Source organism: Streptopelia decaocto (genome assembly GCF_964273445.1).
Source record: "Streptopelia decaocto genome assembly, chromosome: 12".
Lineage (NCBI taxonomy): Eukaryota > Metazoa > Chordata > Aves > Columbiformes > Columbidae > Streptopelia > Streptopelia decaocto.
Window position 1 is genome coordinate 15,787,172 of NC_138667.1, and position 17,893 is coordinate 15,805,064.

The 17,893-nt window shown below is 37.1% G+C and overlaps 1 protein-coding gene across 1 annotated transcript in view; it reads right to left on the reverse strand.

Moving 5' to 3' along the window:
- The window catches only part of DOCK2 (dedicator of cytokinesis 2), a 169,785-nt gene that overhangs the window by 40,191 nt on the left and 111,701 nt on the right, over positions 1 to 17,893 (reverse strand). The window contains exon 30 of the mRNA XM_082063591.1: positions 7,994 to 8,072. Coding sequence (XP_081919717.1) covers positions 7,994 to 8,072 — 79 coding nt within the window. The remainder of the gene's footprint in view (positions 1 to 7,993; positions 8,073 to 17,893) is intronic.

The window sequence follows — 17,893 nt, forward strand, 5'->3', positions numbered from 1 at the left end:
ATTTACAGTTCTCAGTCCCTTGAGAAGCCATATTTATTGATGTGTAGGGAATATACTTTGTATATGTCAATTACACCAGGAAAATAGACAATTTCGCAAACTGTTCTAGATTATGGGGGAAAAAAATGAAGCCTTATTGCTACAGTTAATGGTCTATTTATTCACTTAATAATTTCCAGTTTGATGCTACCTTTGTCAGACACCCATCCTAAATACTCAATATACTTATTTATAAAACACATTTCATCCTTAGAGTACCCTATTATGGCTGAAAAAATATGATTCTTTGTATTTCAATAGCACATTCAGGTTTAGGACTCGCAAGCTTTTCAGTACCAAAACTCACTCTAAAACCCCATGAGGCAAAGTAGTCTCTAAAAAATAGAAAATGGCAAAAGCTGATAGAAACAGAATTTAAAAATGCAAATAAATATGTTTCTGAGACCTGTTTAGCTTTCTCTAATGCCCACAATAACATCTCAAGATGTTTTATGTTTGAACATCCCAGTTCCGCAGGGTGCGGTAGGGCTGAAGGGATGCTCCTGCTCTGCAGCGCTGAGCTGCCAGACCGAGCACTGGAGAGCAGGCCAGAGCTGGGAACTGACCCTTCTCTGTGCCAATGACTCCTTGCACACTCCTGCCGAGATGCAGGAGCTGACAGGCAGTGGCTGAAGGGGCTGAGCGTGGCACTAACCACCCGTGTTGAGAGGGCTTCACCTCTGCCAGTGCTCCTCGACGTAAGGGCTAATGACCTGCAAAGAAGATGTCTCATTCTGGTTTGCTTTTGTTTGTTTGTGGGTTTTTTGTTTGTTTGTTTTTCACATAACATGAGGTACTTTCCCCCTAGAAAATGTGACAGCTGCTGGATTGGAAAATGTGGAAATAATTTAGTAAGACATTTCTAGCCATCTCACACAGAAGAGTTGGATGGTTTTTCAGGATGGGTACCAGTGTGACCGCAGCTCACTCCTCCTTTTCTCACCTGTGAACACAAAGCCTGTTCGGCACTAACCCCTCCCTTTAGCCACAGTTTTCTCTACAGACATCTTTGCTCAGTTCTTTTTGATAATGTAGGAGAAACAGGAAGTCTTTTGAATTTCTGACAAATCATTGCAGATACCAAACGCACTCCAGCATTTCACAGAACCAACCAGACAGCACGACCCTTTTATTTCTTTTTTTCTTGAAATATGATGGTGAAAGGAAGCTCAGCCCCTTGAGACCAGCAGCTATAATACATTTTAGATAGATAGTGGGCTCATTACTGTGATTTTGGAGAGGAATTGCACTTACAAACTTTCTGCATTGTCTGCAGAATTGCAAACTCTATGTAGTTATCACAGCTATTGAGCTAGGTTAGCCAGAAATAACCTTTTTGAATCTTTAAATAACATTTATAAGAAATGATCCACTGTTTTCCAGGATGTGTGACCTTCTCAATATGTGATGATTTTGCCTTGGTAATGTTCCCTTTCACATACTGGAATACATTTCTTCATCCCTTAAAACTAAATATTTTAAAATGAACATCTATTTTGGCTAGATTTGTGAGCCTTTTGAGTACAAACAATTTTAAATAAGTGAGTAGCAACTTGGGTTTTAAATAAATTGCTTAATTGGATCAACTGTAGATACTGAAATTTAATCATGACTTAGATGTTCCTGGGAAGATAAATTACCTGATATATCCGTGTTTTAATTAGAAGGACATCACAAAATTCCCATGTAAATGCTGCTCCAAAAAAATGATCAAAAAAAAAATTTAAAAATATATTTGATTGGGGAGGGGGCAGAATATTAACATGCTTTCATTAATCTGCACAGAAAAGAGATTGCACACACGCAGCATCATGCAGCCTTCAAATTTTGAACCAACATTCACGAAAATTATTTTGCATTGTCTTTTAGAATACGACACTAGAAAAACACAAACTGCCAAACAGAAGCACAAGTGGAATGTGAAGAGTAGAATTTGGAATAACTCACCAACCGATAAACTTTAAAAACTGAGTAAAGTAAGCATTGTGTTCTGTTTAAGCGGAGTCGTGACAAACATAATGTTCAGAGTTACAACTCATTCATAAATTTTGGAAGTTACAAGCACAACATTTAGGGCTTATTTGTGTGGTACGCACACTGGGTCATGACAGGTGCTGTGTCTTCTTTGAGGTCGAAGAGAGAGTATTAAGCATCTCAAAGTAAAGAACTATGAAAATCCTTTGGGACCTCTGCCAAAATTTCTTTGCATTGGTTATATACTTCAAAAGCAAGGAACAAAGGTAGAAAATTCCCAGGTTAATAAGAATATGTTTATAGAAGCTTTGAAGAAACACAGCACATTATAAACCAACAAATGTATCTTTTATTCATTTTTTTAGTCTTTAAAGATTTTCATGTCATAATCCCATTCTATCCCTGTTCTTGCCATATGCTTCTTGTTTAATGATGCAACTTAAGTAAAACACTTGCAAATAGTTTCTACTCCAAACGTCTAGCATGTGTATGTTGGAAAACGTGCCCAACCTCTGAAATAAGGCACTCCCAAATCCAGTAAAAATGAGTTCCATAGATGTAAAATTGCACAGAATTTATAACCTCTGTATTAACTTCCATTCTGAGCAATGAGTCTAAAGGCCAAAGAAATTTGCAGATAAACATTAAAAAATCCTCATCCCAAGTCACTCTAGGAAGACCCAACTATATGTTGGTAGAAAATCAGAGATAAACTTTAAACTCTGAGATCTGGTACTTTTCAAATGCACAATACAATATGCAATATACAAAAATATTTCTAATATTGCTAATATAGCTAATACAGCTAGCTAAATTTTGTAAGACTTGCATTAACTTCTGCATCAGCCATCTCTTAGGGTTTTATACAATGTCTACTGCTATCATACATATAATTTTGCACAATATAGTGTATATTTTTCCCTGTATATTTGCAGTGAGGCTTTTGATTTTGGGGCTTCTAACTGAAGTTTTAAAATAAAGAAATAATTTGCACAATTCTGTTAGTGATGCTCAAATACATTTCACTACTGCTGAGGCACCAGTGGTGCCTAGTGGGTGCAAGAACTATAGGAAAAAATGAAAAATAGGAATTTTCTTTTAAATCAGACTGACATTATAATGGCAGGTGGAGTATGCCGTCTATAATAAAATTCTGTAGTGGGAATATGGATGATTAATATGACATTATAATTGCTACAACAGTACAGATTTAAAAATACAATCCATCCTAGCGCCCTGTAAAAACCCTGCTAACAGAGAGGGTGTGAAGGAACAGGAATCGATAGCACTATATATTCCAAAATAGAAACCCTACGACAGCTCTGCCTGACCACAATGAAATAGCTGCTGTTTGTTCGCTCTTCCCTGTCCCAAATACGTCAGGAGCTGCCACCTCCAATCAGAAACATGATAAAAGGAATATTGCACAAAACCCGTCATTTCAATGAATGAAGCGGCATTGGCGGTGGCAATGGATGGTGACTGCGTCACGGGGCTGATGCGCTCAGGCGCTGAGACGAAAAGCTTCCCAGACAGAGCACGACTGATCAAACCAAAGCCGCTGCAGCCCAGAGGTGACAGGAACAGACCAGAAGTGCTCTGGGCTCCCAGACAAAGGTAACGCCTATTAATAGCTAATGACATCAGCTGCTAACAAACAACACAATGTCATACGAGGTCCAAATAGGTTCTACAAAGGTGAACGTGCATACTGGAAAATTGAACTGAAAATTTGAAGCGAACCATTAAACATTATTATCTTCATTTTACTGTTGATAGAAGACTGGCTTATGTTTCATTCAAGGTAAATAAGCCTGGAATAGTTTGATAAAATAAATCAAAATAAATTAAAATAAAATATAAATAAAATAAATCAAAAGGAAAACACCTATGACTTGCAAGTTTAATAAGGGATTGCCACTGAAATAAAACCTTCTTTTCCAGTTCTGCACTCATAAAAATAAGGCAACTGTTGACAGTTAAGACATCTGGTAAATAGGAACGTCATTTAAACATTGCATTTCTATATAACAAAGAAAATGTTAATTAATGTTTGTACATTTTTTTTTTTTATTTCATACCTACATGTCTATATCCATATGGACAAATGAAATACAGCTGTTAAATTTTTGCTTTCTTGTGAATCAAATAAATGGCAAAGCAATTAGCGGGATGTTCTTCAGTATAAAATAGCAATGGGTGTACAAAGACACTTCTTGTGTGGGGTAAAGGTATTTAGACTGCTTATGGAAAGCCACTTGTCCCTGATTACACTTCCCACAGTTGCAAACCTTTGGTGACATAATTTACACTTCAGTGAACGTCTTCCAGTTGTAAACACAGAACTTAAATGCGGCAGGAAACCTGAGAGGTCGGCTGATCCAGCTCCGTATCCCAGGGCAAGATCTGCCAAACTGCTTCAGACAGATGTCTGCTGAATCCACTCTGTGCAGCCTCTGAGTGAGAGACATTCCCTGGCCTTTCCAGATAGGCTCTTCAGTACACAACTGTGCTTAGATCTGTGCAAGTTAATAACCTTTTTCAAACACAGAGACAGCAATAGAATATAAACTACTAAATACTGAAAGCTTTTTACCTACTCTAGTAATTGCTACTGATACTCCAGACTTCTGTGTATTAGAATTTTGTGTTCCAGCTTAATTTCAGTACTGAAGAATGCATGTTAATGTATGATGTATCTTTCCCTGTTGGTACTGTATCTGTTTTCAAGCTTAAGACACCACAAATATAGTGAGCCCTCATTCATCCTTGCTTCACATTTTATTTTTGGTCAACCACTTAATGAAAATTCATTCCCTTCTCTCTTGTTAATGATATGCTCTGGAGCTAACAGTTTTGTCTTACCAGCCCAATAGTAAAAACTCTGTAACAAATGCCATCTGCAGACTTACCATATGGTTTTTGGCAATGACTACGTTCCCTCGGGAACATGATATATTGCTTATTTTCGTTAAAACAGATGTTTCTCTAAAACTCCTGAATTTCTTTTAGAGACACCTCAAAGAAATCCCAAAGATCTGTCGCCTTTGAAGGAAACTGTATCTTCAAGTTTTGCTCTAGTTTCGCATCACTATTCTGTATCCAAAAAGCCTAACAATGAATAAATAATAACGAAAGTAAGTTTGTTTCAGAGTTTTCTTTTGCAAAGCAGCTGCTAAAATAAAAGCTACTTTATGATATTAGTCTTCTACTACCTTAATTGCTAAAATATAAACATACAAGGGCTGCAACAGCTGCTTAAAGGATTGCTTGTTTGTTTATTAGCTAAAAATACTCCAAAACAACTGAGGAAAAACAAATATTAAATCTAAAAAGAAAAACAGCCCCAGAGGCTGAAACTGTAAACTGAACTATTTTATAAAGTACAGAAGTTTCTCATTTACTCAGAGTTTGCCACTCTTCATGTTTGCTTACAGCCAAGACATATTGATATTAAAAAAAATATATTGCCTCTCTTTTTATCATTTGCTTATTTCCTGGTGATGCAGAAGAATTTTCTTGAACCATATCCATACTATGGGAGAAGAATTCAAGTGTGTGCCATCCACAGGAGATATGACACCTCCAGGACCAAACTTACACAGCCAGAAATGATTTAAGCTATAACTTCAAAAGACTAAGTTTTTGTTAGAAAAATTGGTTGAAGTTCTTCCTCCTTCCACCCCGTACTCTTGGTTCCTGCCCATTATGTCTCAGTGCTTTAGAGCATTTTAAGAACACTTGGTAATTTAAGGATAATACAGCAATTAAGGGAAGACACAAACTATTTTCTTACCATGAAAGGCTGTAGAATAGTTGGGCAAAATTCTTGTTATAAATTGTTTGGATACAGTTGATCTTTAGAAAATGAAGAATGTCCACTAGAGGACCGCTCAAGTTTCTCCTTTCAATTAATAACATTTTTGGTTTTAAGTTCTTCTCTATATTCAAGTTTTCAGTCTGAATAGTTGCAAGACATTGATTTACAGATTTTTTTTTTTTAATGAATGTAAATATGGAAAACAGTAAAAGAGCCTTTAAAATATTAAAATTTTCAGCTATCAGTTATCTGAATATGTACGGATAAGAGTGGGAAATAAAATTTTAATTTTTAATTAAAAATATTAGACAATATGCATTATTCAGACCTTCTTTAGTCAAGTAGTAGCTTTTAAAATAGGTATATTAAGGGTCATATTAGAAGGTTTTCAGACCTTTTAGTCATGGTAGAAGAGGTATCACCCTGCCTTCTGCTTTTAAGTCTCTTCTGAAAACTAGAAGGGTGCTACAATTCTTTAGACCACACTACTCATTTACTACAGTGTCGTTTAGCTTACTCAAAGCCTCCAGATAGTTGAAAAGTCATGACTACAAGCGCGAGCATTAATGCTTTTCCCTCAACGACAACGTTCAGTGTTGAACTCCAACATTGCTGGTTGTTTGAGAACATTCCAGAATACACGGAATTGCCCCAGGAAACTGATCTGGAACCCAAGTGCCAGGTTCAGGTTCACATGTGAATAACCAATGTAATCCTCAACCAAACTGTGGCAGGCACACAGACTGAATAGTAGTCGGCAGGTTTTAGGAAGCCTACACAAACTGGTGACCACCAGATCTAATTTATTTGCTTTTCAAAATTACTGACACATTCTGCAGTAAAAATGACAAAAGGTTATAGAAATGATAGATTACAAATTGGCTGTTAATAAATTGAAATAGCCTAACTTAGTCAAGGATTTAAGTTTCTCACAGGGATGTTTATTAAAAAGAAATGTTAAGTTTGTCAGAAGCAATATCTTTCCCTCTGATTCAAAAGCCTTAATTAACATTAAACATATCTACATTTGTAAAGTCACACCTTTTGAAAAATTTGTAATGAGATAAATGAGGACAAAGCTCTACATATCATACTTGGAGGCCATTATAACTGGGTATGAACTGAATCTTTGACATTTCTTTTTACTGTTGCCTTTTAAACCCTTCCCATGTAACCAGTTCCATGATGGCCCTATAGCTATTTACCACCAAGAGACAAATACCCAAACAGTTTTTCACATCGTAAGCCGAAACGTTCACATGCAGTAGAGTAGAATCACTTAAACCAGGTTGCAAGTTGCAAGATTAACTATAAAATCTGAACTCCAAGAAACCAAGAAGGCAGAGCCCTGAACTTTCAACTTCACAGTGAGGGACAATAAGTTACTATCTCATGAACACATTTTTGTAATCAGGAAGCATTTTTGAACTGAACACATAGTGAAATAGGATAATTTTTCATACTCTACTTAGTTAGTGTGTTTTCCATCTATAGCACGTACCATAGTCAGGCATCATTTAGTGACAAATTCTGATTCTAAAGCTATATTTACATTTTAATAAAAATTTAATGAATGTGGAAACTAGAGACATTTTCATTTTTATCTGAAGCAAGCTAAACATATGGTAAATGCATGACCATGTAGTTAAGTTATACAAAACGAAATTGAGTACACTAAAAAAACTACCCCAATGTTAAATTATTTCAGAAAGAACTACTGAAAAATAAAGGATAATAAATAAATAAAGTCGGTCTTATCAGGGAAGACTACAAGTTAAAAACAAAAATAAATTCTAAGTGCTAAATACTCTTGGACTCAAACAAAGTTAAGCTCTTTCTGCCCTACATACATAGGAGTGACACCACACAGGCTCCGTGCATTCCATCAGCGATCGCTTTTCTGAATACACTTGGCTGGCTAAGGAAAAAAAGAAAGTCTCAGCTTACCAGTTCAGAAAGAATCAAAGTACAAAATGCTCTATTTGGGTGCCTTACCATAAGCACCACTTTCATGTCATATCAAAGATGGCCTAATCCCGCCAAGCTCGAATCAACAGTCATTTTGATACTGATATAAAGACGCAGAAGAGGCTCTGACAGACCAGAATGACCATACCTGCACATGCCACCTTGAGTCAGCTAAAAAGCCTGAACACTTACTTGGACTTCAAAATTCATGTTCTCCAGAAATTTCTGGTTCATTGTGTCCGCAAATTTGTTGATGGCTCTCAAGAACACCCTACAAAAGAAAAGCAATGACACAGGTAAATGAATGTGTCTCTGGGAATCTATTCCAACCATGTGTATACTGGTGGAAGCACATGTCAACACGGAACATGCTGGAAGACGCAGAAGTCCCCCACGCATGAACATGGCAGGTGACATTCTGTGCAATTCTGAACACCTTCCTGTGTAACCTCATCTGGGTGTTCCTGCTCCATGGGGGATTGCACTGGATGAGCTTTCCAGGTCCCTTCCAATCCCTAGCATTCTATGATTCTATGATTCTATGTTATTTATAGTCTGTTATACGTTAAAAAAAATTAACCACATGATTGTCAAAAGTTTCTTGCTCTCCACTGAAAAATTCAGACAATATGATTTCTTCTCCTGTGCTGCACACTGCATAGCATTAATGAGAAGACATAGAGAACTATTCTTTCAAATACAATTTTACCTTCTATGTGTCAAAACCAAAACATCGACAAAAGTGTTATTGCCTCCTCCTCATGGTTTGCCAGCTGAAAGAGTTCCTTGTATTGACATTGTTAGTTAGGAGCTGCCACTGCATTTTCCCAATTAAAAGGTACTGTATACAACACAGGTTGTGAGGGGAAGATGACATCTCTGCCCATCTTCTCCTCAGGTTCTTTATAAAAACACATTAAAAGCTGAGTTAACGTCCAGTTATTTTTTTCCAAGAGGAAGAGTGTGAACATCATGCTTGTAGCTTGAAAAGCTCCACCTATTTATGTTCATTATGAACGCAACAAGATAAAGTTATGTTTCTAAAGCTAATTTCTTTGTCTAGCTTTCCAGCACAGTAGATTTGTAAAACAAAAGTCAATTGTAACTCTAAATATTTATAAAGTTTATTTAAATAATTCTGTTTCATTCCCTTTACAATTTTGAAAACAACGGATCCATTTATCTCTGCTGCATAGGTAAAACTTTTAAAAGTTAAAAAAAGTTTTTTAAAAAAAGGTAAAAGTTTTAAGTTGCAATATTTCTAGGGGAACCTCTGTGAGGGCAAACAAACCACAACCTGAAAGAGGTGAACACGAGGAAGAAACAATCCTAATTGTTCAGTTGCAATGACTGACTGCCAAATAGCCACTACCGATATGCAAAAGATCTAATAGTTGTAACACACATGTCCGCAAAACCCCCACCACCTTAGTGTGTAGTAGCATCAGACAAAGCAATAATTCAATAATTAGAATGATTAGCAAAAGATTAAGAGCCCCCAGGATACCCGTATGTTACTGTCAAAGCAAAGTTGCATCCTTGTGTCGGATTCTGTGTGGTGCTCTGGTCTCCCATCTCAGAAACATAAACAAATACAAAAAGTGAAAAAGAAGGAAGAAAACAAGCACATAAATGTGACAAAGAAATATCAAACACGTAATGGATTGTGCTTGTGACCTGGTTTCTGTAGTCAGAGGATGCTACATGACTGAGGAGGGATATGGTAGAATCTATAAAATTGAAATACCATGGAGATGAGAGACTTGCTGTTCACTGTTTCTCATACAAGCATTGGAGAGCACAAAAAATAATAAATAAATTGAATGTGCATTCAAAATAAGCATAAAGAGCTAGTTTTTATGCTAGTCTTGCTCAGCTATGCATCTCATTTCTCGAGGATTCCATGAATGCCTGAATTTTATACTGGCTCAAAAGCGCTCAGACATTTCAAAGACAGAAATGAAGGGAGGACTAAATGTCATTGGTCACTGGGACAGCACAGCCCAGCATCACTGCTCCCCAGCTCTGCTGTTACACTGTTCCCCAGGCAGCTGCTCATGAGCCACGGCCAGCAACAGGAGTCACTGAATTCATTTTCTTCATGAGGGAGTTAAAGCAAAAGTTCACCTTTTGGCAGGCTTATGACAGGGAATCCTATTTAACCATTAAGCAACAGTCCGATGAAGCACACAGCTTCGTTAGGGCAATGACCTGACTGGCCAGATTGAAACCCTTTGTTATGATTATGGTATTGAATGAGGAAAAAATGTTTTACAAAAACCTATAGAATGTTTTCTTTCCATCCAGGTAACATATCTCTGTAATGCTGGTGTGATCAAATCAATTAAGTAATTCATACACAGTGTTCCATTGTGCCAAGTCCTTTTTTTAAGGTGATCAGAGGGACACTACCGTTTAAACCAGCACAGTAACTGTGGCACTGGAAGGTAATGGAGTGCCAAGAGTGCTGTGTTGCCTGCCTGAACCTCCCCACACATTCACATGAGCTATGTCCAATGGGCTAGGGCATAGACTGAGCTCATCTTGCTAATACTAGCTCAGTTAATCTTGCAAGCTGAAGTAAGGGTTTGATCTGTGAAATGCTGAGTGTCATCAAATCATCTCACATTGGAGAAACCTCATTTTGCCCAGTACTGTTCTTGCAGGCTGTCACCACCCTCCCAAACACCCCCTGTGTGATCACAGAATTGCCCTGTGTATCCACTGCCATTTCAGCCTGTGTTGCTCTGAACGGGCTATTGTAACTTCTTTTCAGCCTGTTATGTGATCAGTTCTTACTCTGGAAAATGTGATTTCCTCTGCAAGCTGCCCCACACTACCCACAAGAAAATAAACACAGTTTTCCCTAATGCTGCACTCACATGGGTACATTTATCTCTACAAAACTGCCTGATGCTTGGCACAAACAGTTTAAGATTCTAAAAAGGAATGAAAGGCATGCTCTACTTTAGACAGCACAAAAAATACATGGCTGGACAGAATTAGGGACACCCACATGTTATTCTGTCTGTCAGCATCCCTATTACTCTTCCAAATAGGAGTTCTGGGTCAAGGCCTTTTTAGCATCATGTCTTTGCTGTAGAACTATATTGCTCTACGTTCTTCTCTGATTTACCAACTATATTTCTTGCCAACTCACATAATCAAGTTCTTCAGCTCCAGCTGCTCCAAGAGTAGCATTTCCCTCCACTCAGAAAGTCTTTGCTTGGGTAGGAGGAGGTGTCCTTCATTTTTGAGACTTTATTTCCCAGCTTCCGTGAATTGACACACTAGTCAGCACTTAAAGCACCCTGTTTGGGCAGGATCTGGTATGGTGCTGATAATTTGTGCCACATCAAAAAAAGACCTCACACTTTTAGGTACTTTGGGGTTTTTTTTGACACAGAAATATCATATAAGATACCATAGAAATAATCAAAACTTAAGCATACATGAAATCTATTAGTGCAAATCTATTTCGTAATATGAACATATTTCTTGTGTGCCATATTTTTAAGTTTTTGTGAAGAGCTTGTGGCCATACAGAAAAAGCCCCAAGGACACCTGAGAAATACAGAGAAACTTAATGTCCAGTAAAAATCACATAATTACATGTAAGCTATTTTTTGTGAATACCCCCTTCATTCTCACAGATATTTTTATCTGACATACCGGAATGACATATTTGCAGGAAGCACGCAATACTTCCAGGCTGTCAAGTTCCAAGTATTTTCATGCATTTGTATTTTGCCTAAAGCGTGTCTCTATTCCTGTCATTGGAAGTCAGTTAGGCAGGAGGTTTGAATTCTATTCCTGGCTCCTGCCAATGCCATGCTGTCCCACCTCAGTGATTTCATGGCTATATGTCTCAGTCTTTCACAAAATAGAGGTGTTAACTAATCAGCCACAAGTACAAAGCTAAGCAGGTATTTACAAAACACTCTGAGATTTCAATGAAAACAAGAGAAAATATTATTTTAATTATTACCAAGATCATCTTCCTATTTAAAGAACTAAACATTGCTCCAAGAGAAGAGAGTTCAAGTAACTTGACTGGAGAAATCCTCATTCCTTACATGGTTATTAATAACATCCCTTATCAATTTTGACATAACGGAGAAGATACAGCAAGAAAAACAAGATGGCAAAAAAGCATTCCCCCAGAACAGCTCAGAAAAACACAATATGTACTGTCTGACTCCAGAAGAAGTTATTGATTAAAATTATTGAAAGGGATCATCTTGTCACAGTGTAATATAACTTAATTTCCCATACTTCTATAACAGCTCATTGGAATTTACCATTCCTCCCAACCTGGGGATTGCTGCTCAGTTTTGCTTTGCAAGTTTAGACTGATCTAGACTGACCAAAGGCCAGGATCTTGATTTCTCATACAGATAATGCCATTAGGTGCTTTTTCTGTTTAACACTCTCCTCTTGTCACATTTTCCTTTAATAATCACATAGGGCTACAAATATGTTCTTTCAGGTGTTAATTATGATAACTTTTCTGCAATTAATTAATTTCTCATCAGTTTAAATAACTGTGACCTAAAATTGTTGTAAATTCCTTTACTCACAATAATTTCCTTGCTATTTCCTGAGTGTATGGGGATCAATGCTTCTCATTTACAGCTCATACCCATCTCTTGGGCCTGAAGGTCTCTGGATGATCTCCAAAGGCCAGAGCTTCTGGGCTTAATTTGGGTATAAAAAGGCAAGGCCTTGGCTTAGGACAGTGACAGAACTGCCGTGGTTCCACTGCTGCTACCCTCTTTACCTTTCTATATTTCCTGCTGCTTTTGCTTCGCTTTGTTGTATTGTCACAGAAATTTCTTTCAAATTTTGGCTTGAAAGGCTGATGAGTAGCATCCTGTGCAAGTTCACTTAGTTTCAAATACTCTGATATATGTTCTAAACAGGAGCAGAACAGTGCCGTAAGTGACATAAATAAAGACAAAGCTGAAAATTTGTAAGTGAACCTGAGATAAAAATGTGATTTCAAACTGACTCTCCCTCAAGCAAAATAAAAGAGAAGGGCTGAGATAGAGCAAAAAACAAATTTCATCTTCATAATCAACATGTTCTTAAAGCCGGATTTCAAGGCTATTCCTTAGAATATGATGACTCTATTTAGCAGAAAAATAGGTCTGCACATTGTCCTTGCTTTTGAAGTGCAAATAGGTGATAAACCTAAAATATAGATCTGGAGCTGCAAGTTATTTTTAGCAAAGATGTTGGAATTAGTGCATCAGCTTCTTGCAGCATCAAACAAAGAGATGATTACAGTGAAAAACCAACCAAAACAGCCCACCACAACAAAATCCCCAAACTCCAACTGGCACTGCCTGTTCTCAGGTGGCTTTGCAGAAGCTGGTCTTTTCCTGCACCTCGTTTCAGACATAGAACACTTCTGGGTCCACAAAATTATTTTGGGAAAGATGCCTAAATCGGGTACAGAATTACAAATCTTTCCAAAATCATAAATTGACCTTTCCTCAGACTCTTACACATGAATTCTTTTAAAACTGTGAGATGTCTTCAAAGTCTTTTCGAGGTCACAAGACTAAAATTTGGGAGTTCACTGCTTCAAATCTGAGATGAGTAATCCAGACACCGAGGTGAAGGCTGAATTAACTTGGGTACTTATGAGCATCAACTCAAACTCATGTTTCCTATGTCTTCTAAAGATGTGATTACACTGATATAGTGACAGGTGGAAAAAATTAATCAAGTACAAACTTCTACAGGACACAGAAAAATAGAGATAAGTATTAAAGGAATATTATTTCCTGTGTCGTGAAAGCTCTTACTGAAAGAAACCATTAAAATGCTGGAATATATGTTTTCTTAAAAATCACGTCTGAAAACCAAGGAAGACACGGACAGTTTTTAAAACTCAAAATGACTTCCCACAAAACCTAAGTGCTTTTCCTTCAGAGAATTTGGTCACAAATTAAAGTCAGAAGCAGTTTGATGGGTGTTGTTTTTTCTAATCCCCAAAGGCTGAAAAATCAGCACTTCCACCAGCAAACCCTCCACTTAGGCAGATGAGGAACATAAGGGGAGTTCTTTCAAAGCCTAGATGATGCACTGATGATTATTTGAAGATCTCTTCTGATTTCTGATAGACATGGTCTTGCCACTCTGCCAATTACATGAAAACTGGAATAGAGAATAGCCGAGCTGAAATAAGACTCCCAGAATTTATGCTGAGTTGGTAGTTCCATCTTCATAAGAAGCTTTGCAGCAGACATCTGACAGGTATCGTAACATGAAGCAAGCACAAAGGAAAGGCAGCTGAAGCCAACTGATTCTCTTGTAGGCTCCTGTCAGCTTTCCTCTTCCTTCTTGAGTGCAAAGCTAGAAGGAGGGAAGCTAAATAAAGAAATTAGCACAGTGGGACAGACCCAGTCCCAAAGGCTGAGCATTGTCAACGACTGAAACACCGACCAGCAATTAAACTGAACCTGGAAGATATAAAATACACAGAAGAGAGAACAGACAAGTGTGACAGGAGAGATTAAAAACTCACATTTACTATTTCAGTGACTGAAACAGAGCAGCAGGAAAAAAGCTGAGAAAACAGGTGAAAAGATTAAAAAAACCTTTACAAAGCAACAGCAGAAATTATCTCCTAATAATGTAGCAAGCTACCACTGATTTAGAAATGAAGGGCAATGCAAGATGGAAACACTATTTAAAAACCTTGTAGCTATGTGAAACGTAGTTGTTAAGAGCACAATAATGGCAAGCCTTAGGAAGCAATCCACTCCATGGTAACTGGAAAAATATGGCCAGTGGTGCAAAGAAAGTAGTATAATTTAATCGTATTTCTCCTCTGTGTCAACTCAGTATCACCATAGATGGAAGAATAATTTTTGTACCAGTCATATTGTATTCTAATGATAAAGCAACTGTCGTTTTCCTAAATTCTTTTTCATTGTACAGTCCAAGAGTCTATCTAAATAGCACGGCCAGAACATAACTGCTTAAAAATTAACTGCTATCCAGCTTCTCCTGTCTCAATTTTAAACTGTTACATACAATTCATTTTCTTTATTATTATTATTTGAAAATTATCCTTGAATAGCTATGCCAAGCATACAAAATAATACATGCTGTAATGTATAATTTGACAGCAGTACAAAAGCAACACCTAGAGAAAGACAAGAATGAGCAATTGCTTTGATGCCTCCAACCGGAGTTTCCATTTGAGATCTCTTGACTTCAGCAACGGCCTCTTTGCACGTGGCTTTTCCTTCAGTGTCTACCTAGAGCATGTTTTCAAAGACCATTTAACTCCAATTTAGGAATCAACATACATTTTCAAAACTGCATATTAGGTTCACCAAAGTAATTTGAAAATGTGATGTTTAACGTGCTTTAAGAAACTTCATAGCTTGGAAACTAAGCATACGAAAAGCTGTCATGATGCACTCTGATATAGGTAACTCAGTTCGGAAGGTGTTTTCAGTATTTTTCCTTATATTGTGAGTATCTTCTCACTTTTGTCTACTCTTCTTTTTCATTGCACATTCCAGCTAATTGTTTGCAGAGCAGAAAGAATCTGAATTAAAAAATAAAAAGAATCACCGGGTGTCTTTAGTGCTAGATCAAGATACAAAGCTGAAACCCAGTTGGTATAAATGAATGTAGTGAATTCACAGGGGTATATCAGGATGTCATACACTAATAAAAACTCTCATGGCCTTTACTTTTGAAGGAGGTTTAAACTGATACGATGAAATTACTTCTTCATTCTTCCACTGATTTTTGGTTTTCACCTTTTGACACTAATTCACCCTTACTGGAATATTTGTACATATCATTTAGTCTTCATTTCTATAGATCTAAGAATGGTGCAGAGGTGATACTTTGGTAAATATATTTCCACGGATGTTCCTAGGGCCTCTTTCTAAAAATACTTTTATTATTTCACAAGTCAAAGGATGAGAATTAGAGAATTACATGAAAACAATGAATAGCACTGGAAAGTACTATCACTGCTTTTAGTGTTTGGGGGGGTGTTTGTTTGGGGCTTATTGTTGGTTTGTGGGACTGGCTTTTTTGTTGTGTGGTTTGGTAGCTCTGTATTTTACAGGTAATTTCACAATAAAACTTTAAAGATAAAATGTAGTATTATTTAGGCTTTGCTTTTTCTTTCCCCTGTTACATAAGCTTTCCCTACTCTGTATCTCCATTCTGTTTTAACACAGCACAGGTAATTCTGATTTTTCAGATATTCTTGTTGGAAATATTTAGCAAGCAAATATCTTTTGTCTAGAATATATAACTTCTGTACTTTTAGGGCAGCCTAGCTTTTTCTGAAGCTAAAAATATGATCTGTAATTACAGGTACTGACAACTATGCATCTGCCTCTTGTCTAATTGCTGCTCACTCAAGCTTACCACTTTACAGCCAAAACTGTATCAATAAAGGAGTTGCATTGAATCAGCAAATTAAGACTTTAAAAAAAAGATCATTATGCAGCAAATGCATGATACACCAGCACAGTTATTTTGTGATGCTGCTGTTTAAAGTACAAACATAAAGGTTCAAAATAACGTTAAATGTCATAAAACGGTATATATTAAATTTCCTTAAAATCTCTTAAGATATGAAGTGCTGCCCAAAGTTACTCATCAGAAAGTGGAAGACAAAGATTGCTCAATGTAATTAACAATGCCTGATGCAAATTACAAATACTTAATTCATATTTTCAGTCTTTTCTGTAGTAACATATTTAGAACAGTTTACATGGGTAATCTCTTCATTATTTTTTAACTCATTTGCACGTATGTGCTACAGAGTGGAAAATCCTACTTATTGTCTTAACCCCCAAATGTTTTACTAAAATTAAAGTACCTGAAAACATACACAAATATTTTATAAGAGGCCACATAGCAAAGAACCTTAGAGATATCTATATGTAAGTTAAAGTTCTATCTGGAAAAATAACAGTTTATCTTACTGAAAACATCCAACTAACAAGTTGTTCTTCTGTGCCGAGTTGCTCTGGCCACTGAAGACTTTGCTTTTAGTTCAGGAGAGCTCAGACTTCAAAAGCAGGAGCATCCCAGGAGTCGATACCAAGAAAGATGAGGTACTGTGCAGTGGGAGTGGGAAAGGGACATCTCCCAGCATGTGACAGATACAAGACTAAATGACTGCAGTCAGAATGTAATAGGCATCCGCTGGGTACCACGACAGGCAATCGCCTGTCTTGCTGAGCAATGATCTGCTGCAGTCACCACATAATTGTTTAGCTTCTTGGTAAGCAGATAATTCCACAAGATGGGTAACAACCAGCAACATGCAGAGTTAGTGCAACATAAGCATCTTGTAGTATTTGGTGCTAGAAAAATGTAAGCGATGGAAAAGGAGGGTTACATCAGGCACAACCAGAGTTGAGCACCTGCAGATGGAAGAGACTTCTCTGCCAAGCTCACAGCTGACAGCAGAGCCTTAAATGACTCAGTCAGATACATCAGCCACAGCTGGAAGTGTAACTCTCCATGGAAGTAAAATTACAAAGCACAGTGAAACAACTGCGTGTTCTCTTTGCCATTTGCCCTGTACTGACTTTTGTAGGGACTGGGGAAGACAACCAGGAAACAGTCACCTGGAGGTAGTGGAAAGGAGATACAAACCTGCAAATACTGGGACACCGTGTGCCATATTCCCCAGCAAGCAAAACAATAAATAAATAAATAACATGTCCCTTGCCTCTGAAAGGGACTTTATATTAATAGTGAAATTACATTTCAGCAAGAACATCTTCAGTCTCATAGCAAAAACAAACTGCCCAAGAACACATCTTATTACTATACATGATTAAAGCAATGACTGAAAAATATAAACTGTTTCAACTTGTCAGAGTATTTCATTTACTCTTTTGTGCACATGTGCATAAAGAAATATTTTCATTAGACATTCACACTCATTGATTAAAGTGCTTTTTCAAATATTAAAAATGAAGTTGTGCAATACTCTATAAACCTGCATGTAAATGTGTTGTGACCCCTGAAAATTTAAGCCCTTAAGAAAATCAACTGCATTTCTGTCAAGTATGCTTGGGCCAGTCAAAA